General features: G+C 37.2%; 1 protein-coding gene across 7 annotated transcripts in view; it reads left to right on the forward strand.

Moving 5' to 3' along the window:
- The window catches only part of GON4L (gon-4 like), an 87,366-nt gene that overhangs the window by 31,870 nt on the left and 39,915 nt on the right, over nt 1-15,581 (forward strand). For all 7 annotated transcript variants that reach the window (XM_053914601.2, XM_053914600.2, XM_045204524.3 and 4 more), the window contains 5 exons: nt 1,607-1,657; nt 2,333-2,428; nt 3,485-3,604; nt 4,121-4,291; nt 9,922-10,114. In XM_053914601.2, coding sequence (XP_053770576.1) covers nt 1,607-1,657; nt 2,333-2,428; nt 3,485-3,604; nt 4,121-4,291; nt 9,922-10,114 — 631 coding nt within the window. The remainder of the gene's footprint in view (nt 1-1,606; nt 1,658-2,332; nt 2,429-3,484; nt 3,605-4,120; nt 4,292-9,921; nt 10,115-15,581) is intronic.

A 15,581-nucleotide genomic window follows, 5' to 3' on the forward strand; every position in this document is an offset into this window, starting at 1 on the left:
CTCTTAATGCAGCCTGAGTTTGCACTGGTTGGTTTTTTTTTTGACAGCCACATCATGTTTTTTAGTTTAATCGACTTACCTAGGTTGCATAAAGTGAAATGTCATTGTTCTGCAGGAAATTACACAAATGAATATGTGGTAGCTGTGATGAATGCAGCCATCACTGAGACAGAAGTATGCGAAGTTAGCCTGACACATAGAGTGTAATTAACATTAATTCCATGTTTGATTTGGAAAGAAAGACCGAGGAGATCCAAGTCAGGCTCTGGATTATGTTTATCAACCATGAATATAGGTGTAGAGAAGTTGAACAACCCAAGACTATAGTTTATTAGTTTATGTGGAGAACAGGATTAGAGTCCCTCTTGCTTCTTTTTAGATTTTGACTTTTTTTAATCCTCATCCTAGGGTATGTTTATTGATTTTAGGGAGAGAACGAGAGAGAAAAACAAAGATGTGAGAGAGAAACATCAATTGGTTGCTTCCCATATGTGCCCCGAACCTGGTAATTGAACCCGTAGCCTAGCTATGTGCCCTGACTGGGGATTGAACCTTAAGACCTTTTGGTATACAGGATGGTGCTCCAACCAGTTGAGCCACCTGGCCAGGGTCCTCTTGCTTCTTAATGCTTAGTAGACTGACTCCAGTATGCTTCCAGATGCTGCCTTGCCTTCCTGATGGATTTGACAATAGGGAAACTGATTGATTCAGAAACAAACATGGGAAGGGGTGTGGACCTGAATCACATCATCCCCTTTACGTTGTACAGGTCTAGCTACACAGAGCTAGATAAGTGGCCAGAACATGGTGGGGCTAAGGAGATGTGGAAAACCTGAGGTTCCTTGTAGAGACAGACCTAGTGGCCTGTTGGGTTTTGTTCATAAGGTGATTTTGATTGGGTCACAAGTTAATGGTCAAGAAATTATACACTCCAGTGGTACTTTGTCAGTAGTATGTAGGAGTGTTAGAAAATTCTTTAAAAGACTTTCCCCCCTAACTCTGCTGTTTAAAAACACATGCAAAGTTGAAATAATTGTAATGAATCTGTATTCCATCTACATTTAACAATTGTAAAATTTTACCATATTTGCTTTATTATTCTATATATATCTATCTATTGTTTTTTTCTGTATAATTTGAAAATAAGTTGTGGACAACTTGACACTTCACCCCTAAATCCTTTCATAATAACTATTTATGGCTGGCTTTTTGGAGACATTATTAGGGTAGATTTATGTAATATTGAGTACAAAAAATATTGATGTCAAAAGGCTACTATCACCTATAATATTGTAGTTTACAAGTAATTTTTACATTCATTATTCCCTGTGAACCGAAGCTGTGATACAAAGTAGGCAAGACAGATCCAGAGTCTTACTAGGTTTAAGGCAGAAATGCTAATGATGGAAATAGATTCTCTCCTTTTCCTTTGTCAAGCTCTGATAAATATAGTAGTTGAGAGTGTGCCCTCAGGGATAATCAGTACTCTTAGCTTAGTGCAAATCAGTGGTAGGTATGGCTCTTTGTGATGGTAAAGAGAAAGTAAAAATGAAGAACAGTTTATTTCAGATAAGAGAACTTAATAATTTATATTCTTTGTTGGTAGGTAATTCCAACATGGAATATTTCACCAATTAAGAAGGCCAATGAAATTAAGGTAAATTTGGAAGAGGTAATTCTTATTGTTTTCCAGAAAGAATTAATCAGTTTTGAAACCTAAGTACTCTCTATTTGTTAATGTTATGGGGACTTTTAATTTAAGCTTTCAAAATTCCGGCTTTAATTTTTCCATTCTGGTACTCCTAGGTTTGACTTTTTTGTTGTTGTTGAAATTTTGCTTTTATATATATATTTTATTGATTATGCTATTACAGTTGTCCCATTTCCCCCTCTTATTCCCCTCCGCCCTGCACACCCCCTCCCACCCACGTTCCCCCCCTTTAGTTCATGTCCAGGGGTCGTACATATAAGTTCTTTGGCTTCTACATTTCCTATGCTATTCTTAACCTCCCCCTGTCTATTTTCTACCTACCATTTATGCTACTTATTCTCTACCTTTTCCCCCTCTCTCCTCCTCCCCTGCTAATAACCCTCCATGTGATCTCCATTTCTGTGATTCTGTTCCTGTTCTAGTTGTTGGCTTAGTTTGCTTTTGTTAGGTTTGATTTCCTTGCTAGGCATCTCTTTAAACCCTGCTTGTTGCTACCTGCTTTAGCTCATTGTGCTCTTTGGATTTTTTTTTCCTGCTCTGCCTTTCCCCCTTTATTTTCCACATACATACGATTTATGTTTCCTATTTACTCCATTTCTCTCTGCAATTGTATTTATGAAGCCTCCTCAGTTTGTGGATATCAACCTTGAAGAAGATGACTCCTCAGATGAAGAGTACCAGCCAGATGATGAAGAAGAAGATGAGACTGCTGAAGAGGTCAGTGGTGACACTTGTGAGCGTTAGTGGATAATATAGGAAAAATTGGCTCCATAAGGCAGAGTGTATTTTGCTTCCTTAGTAAGATCACCTGTTCTTTTTTTTAAAAGATTTTACTTATTTATTTTTAGAGAGAGGGGAAGAGAAGGAGAGAAACATCAATCAGTTGCCTCTTGCCCACCCCCAACTGGGGACCGGGTCTGAAACCCAGGCATGTGCTCTGACTGGGAATCGATCCAGTGACCTTTCAGTTCATAGGCCAGCGCTCATTGAGTGCAATAGCCAGGGCATCACCTGTTCTTTTTTGTACTCATTGTTTGCACAAATCTAAGACTGTGAAGTGGTTTCTCTTCACACTCTTAATTTTTCACATCTTGTATTATGAAATATAACACATATATAACACACAGAACTGCACATAGAATAAAAATAAAAATACACAGCTTAATTATGAAGCTATTTCTCATGAAATTTCTCGAGTTGTTAAATATAACATTGCTAGGGTACCTCTTACTTGCCATTCCTAATTATAATCATTTCTCTCCCCCTAAAGATAACTACTATCCTGACTTTTTGATAATTACTTCCTGTTTTTTCTTTATAGTTATATCATCTAAATGTGTAGCTCTGCACACTGTAGTTCAATTTTTTACTGGTTTTGAACCTTATATAAATGGGCCCATAGTGTATGTATTCTTTTGTGTCTGACTTTTTTGTGTGTGCAACATTAATCCTTTGAGATACTGTTGCTTATGGCTATAGTTAATATTCATTTTTGCGTAATATTATATTTTTAATGTATTCTTTGACTTGTTTGTAAAAGGATTTTAAATGAATGCCTTACAATTTTACAAAGTTTGCATTGCTGATGAGCGCAGTGATGTGATGATCCCTGTCCCCACCTTCAGAATATTAAGCTTCTATTTACATTGTATTTTCCTTTACTCTGACTGATTGAGTGGTTGATATTTTGTGATTCATTCTCTTGAGGTACTTGAGCCTCAGTGGAATAAGGTAGAGGCAGAAGTACAAAAGTGACCTGGATTTGTTTTGTAGAGTTTATTGGAAAGTGATGTTGAAAGCACTGCTTCATCTCCACGTGGAGCCAAGAAATCCAGATTGAGACAGTCTTCTGAGATGACTGAAACAGATGAAGAGAGTGGCATACTATCAGAGGTGAGTCTGCATCATACAAAAGAGATAAGTTATAACTGTATAAATAGATTATTTATCCATGGTAATTGTGAGCTATTACGCTTGGCCAAACGTGAATCAAGATCAGTAATTATGCCACTATCTTCCCAGTATTTCTGACTGGTTATAACTGTTCGGATTTCAAAGTCTCTTAAGTAGATAAACATTTAAGAGAAAACTGAACTCAGTGATAGGGAGAGAGCTTTTCTGAGTTCTCATTAAGGGACCAAATACGAGTGATTAGCAGAGTTTCTTTCCTTTTGTGTTTTTCATACCTCTTTTCTAATATTGTCCTAAAGCCATTTTTATTAGATTTCCCACTTTTGGTAACATAAGTAACATCTTGTTGGCTTCATTGGAAATAGCATGAAACCTAATTAGATTAATATACTTGGCAGCGTCTTTGTTTTCATGTGCCTCTCTCCCCCCGCTTTTTTCCACCTCTCTCTTTTACTCCCTCCCCATTTATTTTTTAATGTGCTTGTGTCTTCTAATCAGGCTGAGAAAGTCACCACACCTGCCATCAGGCACATCAGTGCTGAGGTAGTGCCCATGGGGCCCCCACCCCCGCCAAAGCCCAAACAGACCAGGGATAGTACTTTCATGGAGAAGTTGCATGCTGTGGATGAGGAACTGGCTTCCAGTCCGGTCTGCATGGATTCTTTCCAGGTAAACATAATTCTAAATTGCTGAGAGAGTCAAATTGAATCATTTAGTTGTTGCTCAGGTTGGGAAGGGAGAAGGGAAGATACTAAATTCTGTTATAATAAGTCACAGTCATGAAATTTTAGGTCTTTGATACTCTATTTGGATTGTGCTATCTTATTGTGAGAATGGCAACTCCTGAGGAAGGAGTAAGGTATGTGAAAGAGCATTCTTAAGTGCAGAACATGGGAACCACCACAGCAGATTCCCCCAGTACTAGCCTTTACCACAACTGCCCGTTTTCTCCCTCTTTCTCACTCTCTGCACATATGTATTTTTTCCTGAATCACTTTAGAGCGTGTGGCAGTTGTGATGCTGTTTGACTCCTAAATACTTTCATGTGTATTTCGTAAAAATGAGGACATTCAGTTAGGAAAATAAAGACACAGAAATGTTACCTAATCTATTAAAGGTTTTGTTTAGATTTTACCATTTGTCCTACTAATGTCTTTTATAGAAAAATACATTTTTTTTTACTCACACAGGAGCCAGTCTAGAATTATATATTGTATTTAGTTATCTTGTCTCTTAGTCTCTTTTAATCTGGAAGAGTTTCTCAGTCTTTCTTTGTCTTTCATAGCTTTGACATTTTTGAACTGTACAGACCAGTTATTTTATAGAATGTACCTCAATTTTGGTTTTTCTGATATTTTGTCACAATAGGATTCAGATTATACACTTTTGGCACAAATGCCATGGCAGTGATGTATCCTTTTTGGTACAGTTCAGCATAGCAGGAGGCAGTCACATCCCTCATGTTAATTTTTAACATGTTTCAGGTGGTGACTGCTTGGTTTCCTCACTGTAAAATTATCACTTTTCCATTTTAAAATTAATTAGTATGTTTTTTATGAGGATATACTTTGAGGACAAAGATCTTTTTACCCTCTGCTTTTATAATCCATTACTTATTCTTGTTTGAATAATCATTACCATGGTCATTATCAAATGATGACTTTCTAAATTTCATCATTTCGCCAGTTTTTAATATTCTAAGTTTTCCCCACCAGTCTTACAGGTCAGTGAAATTTCGTCACCTTGCTTTGGAGTGACTGAGTAGTTGTGTTGGGGGCAGTAGTGTTTTATATAACCATTTATTCATACACATACTTAATGATTGAAGTTGGGGAATAACAGTGTATAAGAAAGAAAATGTCCTTCTTCTTTGGACCTCACAGTCTGTTGGGGAGAGAGAGAGACCGTGGACACGTAAATCATTTCACATAGTAGTAAGTGCTGTGAACTAAATGCAAACAAGGAAAGGAGGTAGAGCCTGTGAGAGTCCTCTACGTAGCATGGTCAAGAAAAGGCCTCTTGAGGAGGGGGTATTTGAGCCGAGATCTGAATGAGAAGGAGCCAGGCATCTAAAAGATCTGGGGGAAAAGGGTTTGTTCAGAGGAAGTGGCACATTCAAAGTTCCTTGTGTAGACAGCTTTGCCTAGTCAAGGGGTAAAAACTAGCTGCCCCGTAGGGATCATGGGAAGTAGTAGTAGGAGTGGGGTCAGAGAGCTAAGCAAGAATGGGAGATCGTGAGGGTTTTGGAAAACCATGATAAAGAATTTAGATTTTATTTTAATATTTAGAAAAGCTTTTTGTGATATTTTATTGTTTTAAATAATGTTTTATTTTTCAATTACAGTTGACATACACTATTATATTAGTTATAGGTATATAACCTACTGATCAGACATTTATATAACTTACGAAGTGATCAGCCCAGTAAATCTAGCACCCATCTGGTACCATACGTAGTTATTACAGTATTACTGACTATATTCCCTATGCTGTGTTTTACACCCCCATGACTGTTCTGTAACTGCCAATTTGTACCTCTTAATCCCTTCACCTTTTTCACCATTCCATGCAATTCCCCTCCCATCTGGCAAGTGTCAAAATGTTCTCTATATCTGATTCTGTTTCTGGTATGCATGTTCATTTATTTTGTTTTTTAGATCGCACATATAAATGAAATCATGTGGCATTTGTTTTTCTCTACCTTACTTCACTCAGCAAAATTAGGTCTGTGCATGTTGTTGCAGATGTCAAGATTTCATTCATTCTTACAGCTGAGCCATATTTCATTGTGTATGTGTACCACTCCTTCTTTATCCATTTATCTATTGATAAACACTTAGGTTGCTTCCAGATCTTGGGTATTCTAAATAATACTGTAATGAACATATGGATGCATATGTCTTCTTACACTTGATCTTAGCCAAAAGGCTGAGAAGTGATGCATATGTCTGTTTGATTTAGTGATTTAGGTTTCTTTGGGTAAATACCTGGAAGTGGATTTGCTGGGTCTTTTGTTGTCTTGTTATATAGCCTTTGTTTTAAAGTTAGTTTTGTCTGGTATAAGTATTGCCACCCCAGCTCTTTCTGTTTTTTGTTTTTGTTTTCATTTTCATAAAATATCTTTTTCCATCACTTCACTTTTCAGTCTGTGTGTTTTTCAATCTGAAATGAGTCTCTTATAGACAGCATGTGCAAGGGTCTTGATTTTTTTAATCCATTCAGCCTCCATATATCTTTTGATTGGAACATTTAATCCATTTGTATTTAAAGTATTGTGGATAGAAATCAATAAATATATTTTAAAAAAATAAAGTATTGTGGATAGACCCTACCCTACTATCGATACCCTACCCTACTATCGATAGCCAAGAGCTCAGTTGAATAGAGCATTGTCTGCACACCCCAAGGTTGCAGGTTTGATCTCTGGTTAGGCCACATACAAGAAGCAACTAATGAATGCATAAAATAAGTGGAACAATAAATTGATGTTTCTCTCTCTTTCTCCCCTCTTCTCCTTTCCTGTCTCTCTCTAAAATCAATCAGTAAAAAAAATTAGAGTAATTGGTAATAGATATGTATTTATTGCCATTTTATTATTCATATTCAGGTTGTTCTCAATGATGGTTATTCTGTAGCTTTTTTAAAGATTTTTTTTTTCTTTATTTTTAGAGAGGGGGGAAGAGAGGGAGAAAGTGAGGGAGAGAAACATCGATCAGTTACTTCTCACATGCACCCTGCCCCAGACTGAACTCACAACCCAGGCATGTGCCCTGACCGGGAATCGAACCAGTGACCCTTTGCTTTGTGAGATGACACCCAACAGTGCCAAACCAATCAGAGTAGAACACAAAGGATTTTTAGAATAGTGGAAGGATTCTGTATGATACTATAATGGTAGATACAGGTCATTGTACATGTGTCCAAACCCATAGAATATACAGCATTGATAGTAAGCCCTAATGTAAACTAGGGACCTGGCCCACAACCCAGGTGTGTGCACTGACTGGGGATCAAACCTCGAACCATCAGCATTTGAGCCAGCGCTCAATCCATATCACTGAGCCACATCAGCTAGGAATGTTCTATAGTTTAGTCGTAATTTTGATATGGTTGTAGGAGGATGCCAGTACCACGTTTATATACTTTGCTGTTTTTACCAGATGGCCTTTTGGTGGTATTTTCTGACTGATGTTAAAAATTTCCCTTTGGTTGGGGTGTAGTAGAGCCAGAGAGGAAACAAATCTGTTAGGAGTGGTTGCAGTAATCTAGGGAGGACTTTCTGAGTTGATCTGCAGATTCAGATTTCTCTCTAAATTTCAGTTGCTTTTTTTTTTCTTCAGGAATTTGAAGCGTATCCTAAAATTCATATGGAAATGAAAGGGGCCAGAATAGCCAAAACAGTCTTTAAAAAGAACAGAGTTGGAAGTCTGTACCTTCCGATTTCAAAAGTTATTACAAAGTTACAGTTAATCAAGACAGTCTAGTACTGACATGAGAACAGACATATTAAATTGATAGAATAGAATTCAGAGTCCAAAAATAAACTGTTACAGTGGTCACTAGAGTTTTGACAAGTGTGCCAAGACTGATTAATGAAGAAAGAGGAGTCTTTTCAACAAATGGTACTGAGACAACTGGAAATCCACATACAGAAGTATAAAGTTAGACCTTTACCTTACGTCACACACAACAATTCACTCAAAATAGATCATTGACCTAAATTTTAGAGCTAAAACTATAAGGTCTTAGAAGAGAACATAAGAGTAAATCTTTGTAATTTTTGATTAGACAGTGATTTCTAAAACCAAAAGCAAAAGTGACAAAAGAGAAAATAGATACATTGGGCTCATCAAAATTACTGGGAAAAACTTTGTGTTTCAAAGGATACCGTGACAGAAGTGAAGACAACCCACAGAGTGAGAAAATAATTGCAAATCATATATCTGAGAAGGGAGTCATATCCATAATACGTAATGAACTCTCATAATTCAACAATAAAAAGATAATCGAATTAAAAACTGGGACAGAAGGGAGGGGTTTCGGGGATGGCTGAAAAAGGGGAAGGGATTAAGGTGTACAAATTGCGAGTTAAAACAGTCAGGGGTTGTAAAGTACAGCATAGGGAGTATAGTCAACAATATTTTAATAACTATGTATGGTGTCAGATGGGTACTTGACTTTTTGAAGTGGTCACTTTGTAAGTTATATGAATGTCTAATGACTATATCATATACCCCAAACTAATGTACTGTATGTCAACTACAATTGAAAAAGTAAAAAAAAAAAATTAATGGGCAAAGAATATGAATAGACATTTCTGCACAGAAGATATACAAATGGCCAATAAACACATGAAAAGATACTCACCATTGTTAGATTAGGAAAGTGCAAATCAGCACTACAATGAGATACTACTTCACACACACTAGGACAGCTATAATTAAAAAGATGTTCAATAGCAAGTGTGGGTAAGGATGCGGAGAAAAGTGGAACCCTCTAGGAATGTAAAATGATGCAGCTTCTTTGGAAAATGGTTCAATGATTTCTCAAAAAGTTAAACATAGTTACCATATGACCCGAAAGTTCCTTTTCAAAAGAATTGAAACCATGTAAAAATGTGTACACAAATGTTAAAACATAATTATTCATAATAGCCCCAAAGTGGAAACAATTTCAATTTTTATCAATTAACAAATGAATGAACCAAATATTTATATATAATGGAATATTATTGTGCAATAAAAAGGACAAAGTATTGATACATGCTAAAAAATGGATGAACTTTGAAAACATTATGCTTAAGTAAAAAAAGCCAGAGACAGAAGGCCACATACCGTATAATTCCATTTATATGAAATATCCAGCATAAGCAAATCTGTAGAGATGTAAAGTAGGTTAGTGGTTATGAGGGACTGGATGAGGGTGAGAATGGGGTTGGGAGTGGCTGTTAATGGAAATGGGAGTTCTTTTGGGGGTAAAGAAAGTGTTCTGGAATTAGTGTTGATGGTCACACAACTCTGTGAATAGAGTAAAATGCACTCAATTTTACACTTAAGAAGTGAATTTTATGATATGTAAATTAGAGCTTAATAACGCTGTTATAAATGTCCCTGAAATGTTGGTTTTAAAGTTGATGTCATTGTCCTTAAAGTTTCTCAAAGACTCATAAATCCAAATTGTTTAGAGAAGAGACTTTGGTGTTTTAGGTAAGAGAAGCACATAGGATATGATGAGGTTTGGAGAATTTGGAAGCATTAGGCATTCAATGACATGTTTTTATTTCCTTCTCCATTTCCTAGCCAATGGACGACAGTCTCATTGCATTCCGAACACGCTCTAAGATGCCTCTGAAAGATGTTCCCCTGGGACAACTAGAGGCAGAGCTCCAGGCTCCAGACATCACCCCAGACATGTATGACCCCAATACAGCGGATGATGAGGACTGGAAGATGTGGCTTGGGGGACTCATGAATGATGATGTGGGGAATGAAGGTAAGTAGTTTTGTTTGCATTTATGATGTACTCTGTGGGTTATTTCTGTGGTAAAATTTTCATTAGAAACTTAAAGAAAGGAGTATTTTTGGTTAATTGAATTTTATTTTGTATTTACCCAACAATTTACTTTAAATCAGTAGTAAATTCTTTGGCGCCCCCCCCCCCCCACCTTTTTTGGTTAAGAATGTTCTCAAACATTCTTTGAATGCTAAGAATCCTCCCCTGAAACATAAATGCACATATAATTTTATATACCATTTCATGAGAGTACATTGATTGACTCAAAGACTATTGTGTTACTTAAGGTTCTTTATCAAGCAGGTGAAAGAATCCAAAATTCCAACTTGCAGGAAGATCAAGTGAAACCAGACTGCGAAGGTCAGAAAAACCTGCAGTAGAATTGAGGCCCTGTTAAAGGCCCTCTTTCCCTCTCTGTAGTCTTCGTCTCTACTTCTTTTTGCCAATCAACTCTGTTATCAAACCCGGTTTTTTCTATACGGCTTGAACTGTGGTCATTTTTTCCCCCCAGTTCAGAAGGATTCTCTCCGACAGGCTCCAGTTGGAAAATCCAGGTGAACAACTCAGATTGGCTTGGTTTGGTCACATGCTTACTCTCTTGGTGTTGCATGAGTTTGATAGGGAGATTCTGTGAGCACGAAGCCCTGGGATTGACATCACCCAACAGAACAGTGTGGTTGGACTATGCAGTTCCTCAATGATAGTGTTTCCAGAAGTAGGGAAGGAGTATTAATCAGACAAAAACAATGTTGACTACAGTTATATATCATGTAGGAATCCCTACCATAACCCTTATTTTACAATATAAGAAAAGTTCTTATTTTAATAGGTGAAATAAACATTATTAAAACTGTCTTTTGTAATTTTTAAACAGTGTACTGTAGTGGAAATTAGGCATCACATCATCTTCTGCAATACACGTTGTAGATTTAGAAGCTGTGAGATTGACTTAATTTGTAGTGATCACAGATGTCACATTCTTTTGATGGAATGAGGACAACTTTATTAGTATTGTTGTCGTTGTTTTTGTTTTATTTTGTTTTACTTTCTTCAGTGGGAATGACCAGAATATTTTTATCAGTTGTGTTATGGAGGAGTCACATTTGTTAAAAAAATTTATATATTTGAACCAAGGCTGAGGTGTTACATTTTTATATGAGCAGATGTCATCCACTATCTCACTTTAATCTATAGCCAAATCCATTTCTGCTATTTCTGAATCAGTTTGTATCCCATCAAATCTAATTATAAACAACTTACACAGCACATCTTTATTCTTTTCCCTGTCTTTTAAAACTACCATAAGATTTAGCACTGGCTGGTGTGGCTCAGGGGATTGAGTGCTGGCCTCTGAACCAAGGAGTCAGCACTCAATTTGATTCCCAGTCAGGGCACATGCCTGAGTTGTGGGCCAGGTCCCCAGTTGGGGATGCATGAGAGGCAACCACACACTGATGTTTCTCTCCCTCTCTTTCTCCTTCCCCTCTCTCTAAAAATAAATAAATAAAATCTTTAATAAAATAAAACTACCATAAGATTTACGTGTTGAAAAGAATAATGCTTTAAGGTAGAGAACAAATAATTTGGGTGGAAATAGACTGAGTAAACGTTTGGTTGCCTCCCATACATGCCTAGAACTGGGTATTGAACCCGCAAGCTAGCTATGTGCCCTGACCAGGAATCAAACCCCCAACCTGTTGGTGTTGTAAGATGTTGTTCAAACAACTGAGCCACCAGCAAGGGCATCTTGAGTGTATTTCACAAAGCTATTAATAATTATATTGTACATCATTTGGCAAATGTTTATCAAGTACTTTACTTTTACAAGGCATTATGCTAATATCTATGAAAGATGAAGGAGCATAATCATTTTGTCAGGAAGTAAAACGTATGACTGTTGCCTGGTCCATTATTAGAGGTGCAACACATTTGGGGTGAATGAAGTTGAATAATCTCAGGTACACCATAAAAGTGGCATAACAACTGTTCTAAAGTTTTAGAAGAGGAAGAAAGAATTCTTGTTTAGGGTGATCAGAGGAGGCGGTAGTTGAGGTGGACCTTTGAAAGATATTTTACAACAGTTACATTTGACAGCAGTTACATTGAGGAGGCAGATGATTGGAAGTGACATGAGATCTGTGAGCTATGGGTTCTATAAGATGTCCTCCCAGGAATTTTCTCCTATTTTCTGTATTATATACATGTTTGGTGTAAAGAATTCAAATACAGTAAGTCCTCACTCGACGTGATTGATAGGTTGTGCAAGTTCAAGTGAAACGACCATAAGATGAAACCAATTTTACCATAGGTTAATTGATATAAACAAGAGTTAAGTTTCTATATCATATCAACATAATAACAAAAGGCCTACCATTGATGAAATGATGTTTTTTGAGAACTTGCTGTATTATATAATGAAAATCATTAAAGCCCTTCCCTATGATAACAATTTCATACCCCGGAGGGATCACCGGTAATATTTTGATATGCATCTCTAAGAGTTTTCAAATACAAAGTTACCTTTTAGTTTTCCACACTAATGTAGAAATAGGAATAATTTAAGTCCTATATTTAGATTTAGGACTTTCCCCAAACATTTAGAAAAGATGGATAACAAGAAGTTGGTATGAATCTTAGCATTTTTCTTCTTTTCCACCCACCCCTAGAACAGAAGTGCTAATGCACAAACTTGTATGAAGGGGAAGAAGATGAAACTTGAAGATGAGTCTTTGACATACAAACTGGAGAACCAGTTTCTTAGTAATCAGCAACTGATATGTTATCACATTAGTCTTCCCAGTAGGAGTCTAAGCTTCAGGCCTTTTCATTACCCCTTTGAGAATCTGGTGAAAGCTATGTACCCTCTCTCCAGAAAACTATATGCCTACATACATGAAATTTTTTCACGTGATTATTTTCATGATTTATAAATCTCTTGAAGTTCATTTACTGACACTTTCTTTTCTACAAACTCAACCTCAAGGTTCCTGACACCAAGGCTCAAAATCTCTGCAGAAAGGAATGAACAGATACAAAGATATTTCCATCCATTCATTTTGTAGAAATCTCAGAGAAATTCATTGTGATTGCTCAGTGTTTACAAAATCAATTGGTTATATACTGCCAAGATTAGAACCCAGTTTAATATTCTAGAAACATGTCTGAATTAAAGTAGGGGACATTAAAGCATTTTTTTAAAAAGATATAACTCAACACATGCAAACTCTGCTTTTTGTCCTCAGATCTAAGCTAAGACAAAATTTTGACAGTAAATCAGGTTCTCAAAGCTTTATCAGTATCTGCAGCTTTGGTGCTCTGATTTTCATCACCTTGGTTGAAGGAGCTGAGATGGCAGCTATTGAGAAGGAAAGCCCAGACAGTGTTGGTTGTCAGGATTTTGGCAGTATAGGGCAGTGTTTCTTACAACATGATCCCTAGAACTTGAATCAGAATCAAGGAGTGTAAGGGTGTACTTGTGTTACATGTGTACATGTGTTAGATGGTGTTAAAGATACAAATTCCAGCCCTGGCTGGTGTAGCTCAGTGGATTGAGCATCGGCCTTCAAAACAAAGCATCGCTGGTTGATTCCCAGTCCAGGCACATGCCTGGGTTGCAGGTCAGGTCCCCAGTAGGGGGCTTGCGAGAGGTAACCACACACTAATGTTTCTTTCCCTCTCTTTCTCCCTCCATTCCTCTCTCTCTAGAAATAAATAAAACAAAATCTTAAAAAAAACAAAACCAAATTCCAGGTCCTGGCTGATGTGGCCCAGTTGGTTGGAGTGTTGTCCCATACTCCAAAAGTTTGGGGTTGGATTCCTGGTAAGGGCACATGCCTGGGTTGTGGGCTCAGTCCTCGGTGGGACACTTCAGGGAGGCAACCAATCGATGTTTGTCTCCCACATCAATATTATTCTATCTCTCTCCCTTCTCTCCCTAAAACTCATAAACATATTTTTAAAAATTTGTTTAAAATAACAGATTCCAGGTCTTCCCCCCATACTTACTGAATCAGAATCTCCAATGGGTATCCTAAAGGTTGGAAACTACAGTTCTAGGAGAATTAAGAGTGTATGATAAAGGTTGATTGAGGAAGAATGGTTCGTAGAAAGGGTGAAAACCCTTTTTATTTAAAATTCACTGTTTTTCATTTGTTTACTTATAGGACAGTTTTTAAAAAGAGACCACAAAGCCAGCAACTAGGGTAGATGTAGATTTACCAGCTTAATTTACTGAGTGCTGGTAAATAGGAATGATCCTATTACCTCATCTATTTTTGTAGCATTATGTGGCCATTTTCCCATGTTCCTAGTACCATCTGATCTGCATATTATTAAAGCTGAGAATCTCATTTGCATTGGAGGGATATATACCTGAAACTTTTTGGTCTGCGGGAGAACGCTCCTACCAACTGAGTCACTCAGCCAGGGCCCTAAATGATTTTCAACTTGTTTGCCAAATAGGTTCTCTGAGAACATTGGCTGACCTATTTGTGTGTCATGGACAGAAGCTGTCTGTTGCAGTTCTTGCACCCAAACAGATGGGTGTCCGAACATGGGTACACTGTCCGTATTCTACAAGCTCTTCCAGAGCTTCCATTATTCAGTAATGTTTGTAAAGAACCTGCTGTGAAGGGACTTATGTAGAAAGTACTTGCTATAGAGATTAGGAAGACAGGATTTTATTTCTAAGGATTAAAGAATTTTTGTTTGTTTTTAAAGATTTTATTTATTTATTTTTAGAGAGGGTAAGGGGAGGAGAAAGGGAGAGAAACATCAGCCTGTGGTTGCCTCTTGTGCACCCCCCGACAGGGGACCTGGCCCACAACCTAGGCATATGTCCTAGACCAGGAATTGAACTGGTGACCCTTTGGTTCTCAGGGTGGCACTCGCTCCACTGAGCCACACCAGCCAGGGAGGATTTAAGGAGTTTTTTGGGGAGATAAACCTACAAATGCATGAAAAAGACTTAACTTTTAAATAGCTATGTATAAACAATGCGCGTTAATATATTATACACGGAGTATAAACGTTCAGTAAAGAATATCAGGTTAGCCCTTGCCCGTGTGGCTTGGTTGGAGTCTCATCTGGTACACCAAAAGGTTGGGGGCTCAGTCCCCAGTCAGGGCACATACCTAGGTTGTGGGCTCAGTCTTTGGTCAGGGAACATATGGGAGGCAACCAGTTGATGTTTCTTTCTCACATTGGTGTTTTGGGTTTAATCGGTACAAAATTTTCAATTATTGTGACCCAAAAATTCATGTATATATTTTTTTATTTTTAATGAAAGATATTATGAAAAATTAAAATGTCATGAAAGGGTACAAAGTAAAAAGTAAGAGTCATCTTCTTAAATCTTTGTTAATACTTTCTAGATATTTTTTGTGTATTCAGTCAAGCACAGATTTATCTCAAATAAGAATTTTTTTTTCCACAAAAGGAACCATAC

The sequence above is a fragment of the Desmodus rotundus genome, chromosome 12 (genome assembly GCF_022682495.2).
Source record: "Desmodus rotundus isolate HL8 chromosome 12, HLdesRot8A.1, whole genome shotgun sequence".
Taxonomy (NCBI): domain Eukaryota; kingdom Metazoa; phylum Chordata; class Mammalia; order Chiroptera; family Phyllostomidae; genus Desmodus; species Desmodus rotundus.